This window comes from Bufo gargarizans, chromosome 3, assembly GCF_014858855.1.
Source record: "Bufo gargarizans isolate SCDJY-AF-19 chromosome 3, ASM1485885v1, whole genome shotgun sequence".
Taxonomy (NCBI): Eukaryota; Metazoa; Chordata; class Amphibia; order Anura; family Bufonidae; genus Bufo; species Bufo gargarizans.
In genome coordinates this window covers 232,409,618-232,415,617 of record NC_058082.1, presented here as the reverse complement: position 1 = coordinate 232,415,617, position 6,000 = coordinate 232,409,618, and the positions used below count along the sequence as shown (strand labels likewise).

At 45.4% G+C, this 6,000-nt stretch overlaps 1 protein-coding gene across 3 annotated transcripts in view; it reads left to right on the top strand.

Moving 5' to 3' along the window:
• Nucleotides 1-689: 689 nt before the first annotated feature.
• The window catches only part of TMTC4 (transmembrane O-mannosyltransferase targeting cadherins 4), a 115,706-nt gene continuing 110,395 nt past the window's right edge, over nucleotides 690-6,000 (top strand). The window contains exons 1-2 of one of the 3 annotated variants that reach the window (XM_044284928.1): nucleotides 690-851; nucleotides 2,711-2,921. In XM_044284928.1, the coding sequence (XP_044140863.1) occupies nucleotides 2,763-2,921 (159 nt within the window). In that variant the 5' untranslated portion in view covers nucleotides 690-851; nucleotides 2,711-2,762. Of the gene's footprint in view, nucleotides 852-1,659; nucleotides 1,717-2,710; nucleotides 2,922-6,000 lie in introns of those variants that run through there. The other 2 variants (XM_044284929.1, XM_044284930.1) reach the window with 2 other exon arrangements.

The following is a 6,000-nucleotide window of genomic DNA, read 5'->3' as shown; positions in this document are numbered from 1 at the left end:
CTGCGCTCCTGGAGAAAATGCCAGCAAAAACAAATATACCAGCAGACACAACAAAACAGCGGCTGGCCGGTGGCATACCAGACAGGTGGCAACCCTATCTGGCCCACAATCACTGATGGATATCACTGATCAAACACTGACATGTGAAAGTGACCTAAGGGTTTACAGTCTGTGAGAATAAAGTCCATTAATGAGCAGCAGCAGCAACATCTGGATGAGGTAAAACGCCAAAAGGTAATCGTTGTGGTGCAATAAACGCCGGGCAGATCTTATTCTGGTCTGAAGCGCTGCCGCCTTCATGGAATTGCACTTCTAGTCCTCACAGCACCAGTCAAAGTGTAATAGCTGCCCATTGCAAGCACAGAGGCTGACTGCATTTCCCAGACTCCCTCTGTACAGCGATTGGTTGCTATGGGCAACTTCACTTTCTCTTCCACTATTCAGCTTCATGCCAGATGCGACCAGAGGGAGCGCTGTGGAGCCCTAACCCAATACTAAGCGCACACCTCCAGCACATAGTCCTAGGAAAGCGCAGGGCACACGTGCACGTCTGGACAACCTGGAGTAACTGGAAAGCAGCCAATGGGAAGGCAGGAGACAATAGCCAATCAGCGTGCCGTGGGAAGACGCCAATGGCAGCGCTCTTTGTACGCAGCATATGGAGAGTGTGACGTGAGGAGGCAGGAGACGCCGTACAATAGGTGTGGGCTGTCTTCCTGTTGTGGGTGGCATTTGCAGCCCTTCCCTCTCCTCTGATGGCAGCGCAGTACCCAGGACCAAGCAGCAGCGGGAGGCGGAGGATACAACAAAGACAGCAGCACTAGTGCAGTCACAGTACAGCCGACTCCATAGTGAGTGTCCTACACGGTGCATAGAAACTGCAGCACTGCACACACAGCTCTGCTGTGCCGCTGCTCATAGCCAGGAGCATCACCCCCTGCAGCTCTGCAACCATTGTGCCAACAATGCAGCGCCCCAGTAGTGGTGTTCAGGACAGGCTAGGTCTGGGAATGCTGCATTAGCCGTGCACTTGTAGACATAAAGCTGCCCTCACATCGGTTTACGGGCTAAATGAAAAGTCTATGTATAAAGATATGTAGAGTGTAACATCCCCATAGGTGTCTGAAGGGGGGTGTCTGATCATGTGAACAGGAACCCACAAACCCCCAAACATGCACTTTCTTCATTGTCAGATCCAGCAATTGGAAGCCTAAAAAATAATAATATAAAATGTATGTACGGTATGTGCATCCTGCCTGGAAACCTGCAGGTGGGATTTTAGCTTTTCAATTACTAGGAACATTTTCCAACTCAGTTTTTCTCTTCATGGATTAGTTGTAAACTGCATCTGTCAATGTAGATTCTGGTTTAATTAGAAATCATCAGATCTATGACCATGATGTACATCCATTTGTACGATAGATTTTTTAACCAATTATTTTTTTTTCTTCAATGTTTACTATGTGAAAACGTTATGTTTTGACACCCATAATGTATTTTAATATTTCTACATGGCTGTGTAAGGGCTTTTTTGTGGGGCAAGCTGCAGCTTTTAATCTTTATTTTTGATCAAGTTTTATTCAATTTTGTTTTCACAGGCTGAAGTGACAAAGAAAAGTACTGTATTTTTCGCCCTATAAGATGCACCGACCCATAAGACGAACATAGGTTTTAGAGGAGGACAAAAAGAAAAAAATGCTTTTCATTAGACCTCAGGTCAGACCACTAATCCGACCTTAGCTCAGACCCCAATGTGAATGACCCCCAATCAGACCTCAGATAAGAGCCCCATGCCTCTCATCAGCCCCCAAGCAACAGAGAACATAAAAAAAAGCCGCTTAACTCTCCTGCTCTGGACCCCGCTGCTCCTCCTGCTTTTCCTGCCGCCAGCTGTGCTGTGAATAGATGCGCACAGCGTGAGGTCACAGAGCAACCTCACGCTTTGCGCAGCCACAGCACAGCCAAGGACCAGGAAGCTGTGAGTACAGAGCCTTCACCGCTTCCCGGTCTTCCGGTACTAATGAGCGCTTCCATAATGGAAAAGCTTATTAGTATTCGCCCCACTTTTTTTTTTTTTTCTTGTTACGCTGCTTACCATGCAGGATAAATAGTTTTACATTTTTAATAGTTTGGACATTTGGATGCAGCGATACCAATTATATCTATTGTATATTTTTATATGTACGCTTTTTTTTAAAAATGTTGGAGTTGAACCTTTTTTTTAAATATATTTTTAAACTTTTACGTTGAGCCTCCTAAGGCACTTGAACATGCGATCGCTTATACCATGGACTGTGATAATATAGTATTGTAGTGTCTGGTGCTTGTGACATCCTCCTATTAATAATAAGAATATTACAGTGGCAGGCCTGGAACTTCACAAGCCCCCAGGCTACCTTGATAACTGATTTGCAGTCCACAATTTCGCTGTGAGGAGGGTATTTTGGGGATCATGGAGCCCCATTGCTCTAACCACTTAGATCCTGTGGTCGCTACTGACTGTGGCTTAGTATCTGTGATTGGAGTTATCTCTGATCGTGGACACTGCCCATGGGTGTCAGCTGTCATACGTTTGCTGACTTTTTAATCTTTTGGAAAATTTTAATTGCAAGCTTTTTCTTCCACATGATATAGAATAAGCAAAGTGATGCTTCCTTCCTGTCAGGTATCTGCTAATCACACTTTTCCGTCTTCATCTGTCACTTTCTAGGTTTGTGACCCCACAGAATGCTGAAGTGCGTAGTCTGGTATGAACGTACACCATGGCTGCAGCAGATGGTCTGGGTCAAGACATTCCATTGTTTTACCTTTCTAAATTCTGGGCCAAGTGTCTAGTTGGGCTCTTGTCAGTTGTATGCTTTGCTAATAGCTACAATGGCAATTTTGTGTTTGATGACTCTGAAGCAATCATTAATAATAAGGTGAGTGCCAGAAGGTGTTGTTAAACTGCGTCCCATGAAATAATAGCTGATGGCACCGGTGTGTTGTCAGTATGAGCTGGGGCATTGATGAATCTTGAGAATGAAGACCCTGCTCCGCTTTTACCAGGTACTATCCCACCGTTGGCCAGAAGCGGTGTTTAGTATTGTAGCTCTTCCCATTCGTGTGAATACGAGTGTACTGCAGTACCAGGCACAGCGCATGGATGATATGTTGTAAGCACACTCCCTTCATTCCCGTGCTGGTTCCTAGCCGTATGCCATTATTTATTTGTATGAAATCAGTTTACTGTATGCAGAAGTGTGTAGCTGCCCATTTCAAGCCTTCAGGTGTATAAAAGCAAGTATACATCTATCTTCATAGACCCATCTTTCCAACCAGGGTTTCCTAGACCTGTAACATTCAGGCTACCAGCACATGTTGGAGATTTTTATGCGGGAAAACTGGAGCATAATATAAATCCAGCAAAGTAAATGAGATTTGCCAAATCTCATGTACACTTTTGGGGACATTTATGAAAGGGGTTGTCCGGGCTCAGAGCAGAGTTGCGCATCGGAGCATTTCCCTTGCCCTGTGCTGTATAGCACAGGGTAAGGGCTTTTTCTTAAGATCCGGTGACTTACCAAGTTATGCTAGGTGGAGGCTTCTGCCTATCAGTGAGCCCGGTGCCATCACCAACACTAATGGGCAGTCTTAAACAGTCTGTTTTGCTTGCTAGGGCACTGCTAAATCCTGCCCATTGGTGCCGGTGACATTACCGGGATCACGGCAAGGTCTCCTCCTGGCAAAAAGGTAAACAGCATGAAATGCTCCGATGCCCAATTCAGAGGGGCTGAGTGGGGAAAGAAGGGGTTATGTGTGGGTTCAGAGACCCTTTGGGCGATTTACGCCAATAATGTGGACTAAAAAGTCACAAATTATAATGCACACTATATTTGCGCAATAATTTGCGACTTTCTGAGCTTCTCGTCACCTTTCCGAGTTGGTGAGAAAAGGGCATGGGTTTTAGCGGGAGGTTCAGTGCTCTGTGCTGCCTATCGGATTTACTGTAGCATGCCAGAAACTGACATAGATTATAGCTCAAGTCTACGCTACACTTGAGTTTCTGGCGCGGGGATGCAACAAATTTATTAAAAGGCACATCTTGGGCTACTTTCACACTCGTGTTTGGTGCTTATCCGTCATGGATCTGCACAGACGGATCCGTTCAGATAATACACCCGCATATGCATCCATTCAGAACGGAGCCGTTTGTATTATCTTGAACATAGCCAAAACGGATCAGTCTTGAACACCATTGAAAGTCAATGGGGGACTGATCAGTTTGCTATTGTCAGTGAAAATGGATCCGTCCCCATTGACTTGCATTGTGTGTCAGAACGGATCCGTTTGGCTCAGTTTCATCAGACGGACACCAAAACGCTGCAAGCAGCGTTTTGTTGTCCATCTCCAAAGCAGAATGGAGGCGGAACGGAGCCAAACTGATGCATTCTGAGCGGATCCTTATCCATTCAGCATGCATAAAGGGCAAAACTGATCAGTTTTGGACCACTTGTGAGATCCCTGAACGAATCTCGCAAACGGAATCTAAAACGCCAGTGTGAAAGTAGCCTTACTCGAGCGCAGGGGATCACGACTGGCGTATGGGTACGCTAGTCATGATAAATCTCCCCCTTTGTGTATATTTACTGTACAAAAAATTGACCTTCCATGTGGATTTTAAAATCGATAGTTGTTTGTGCAGTATATAGTGGTTTTTCCCTTCCCCTACTACAGCACCACAATGAGAGAGAGGGAGCGGATCTGTCCCTGGAGTGGGAGACCTGCAGTTTTATTTTCAGGTCAGTACCACTAGTCTGGAAGTCCCAGATATGTTCTGGAGGACTAGGTGGTAGTATACCTGCTGGGGTCTATTGCCCAGAGGATGGGCTGGCAGGACCCTAGGAGCCAGGTGCTTCCACTTGGTTCTTACGACAGGTGCGTGTGCTCCTCCAGGGGAATGAACTCTGGATTTGAAGAATCAAAGGAAGCAGACCCAGGACTGAGTGTTGCATTCCACTGCATGCGGCCCGGATCCATGGAGAAACATGTCTTCCGGAGCCTCCCCTCAGCGTGTGGTCCAAACAGGGAGAAAGCGTGAGTGTTCCGGTGGACGTTACTTCCGGCGGAGCATGCATTCCACATGACGCACTTCCGGTTTGAACATGTGGCTGAATTTGCGTTCTGGGCTGGACTTCTGGGAGCAGGGGGCAGGAGCAGTTTAAAGAGCGCATGGGCGGTGGTGTGCCGGCGTACCTAGATTCCGATTCTGCTGGTACTCCTGCTTCCCTATATTAGAGTCGAATCTTGATTCCCCTCTTCTGCTCTTTTTCTTTACATTATAAGATTGTCCTGATTGGATGCAATGGAGGAGGAAAAGAAGCCTGATCCCACAGAAAAGATCTGCGGAAGGCTTGTTATCAGATATGGATTCTACAGTTGATAGTGAGGAAGTGGTGGAAACATACGACTCAAATTTTTCCTCATCCTCTGAAGATGATATGGAGGGTAGAGCTTTATTTCCTGTAGAAGATACTGACAAATTATTGAAAGCTATTCGTTCTACTCTGGATTTAGAAGATGTTAAAGATGATAAATCTGTAGTTGATTCAATGTTTGAGGGACTTCAGGAAAGGAGGCATAGATGTTTCCCGTTACATAAGTGGAAAAAACCTGATAAAAAGGCATTTATTCCCAAAAGTTTAAAAAAAAAATATCCCTTTGAAGAAGAGGCCTCTTCTTGGGATAAAGCGCCAAAGATTGACGTAGCTATATCAAAGATTTCTAAAAAAAGTCTTTCCTACCGTTCAAAGATATGGGGTTCCTAAAGGACCCATTAGATAAAAAAAAGTAGATTTCTGTCTCAAACACATGGGAAGCAGCGGCTTCCGTGTTTAGTCCGAATATTGCGACCACAGTTATGGCCAGATCCATGATTATCTGGTTGGAATGATTAGAATGTCAGATTAGGGATAAGTGTCCTAGAGAGCAAATTCTAGCCTCCTTGTCAGCTTTACAGAA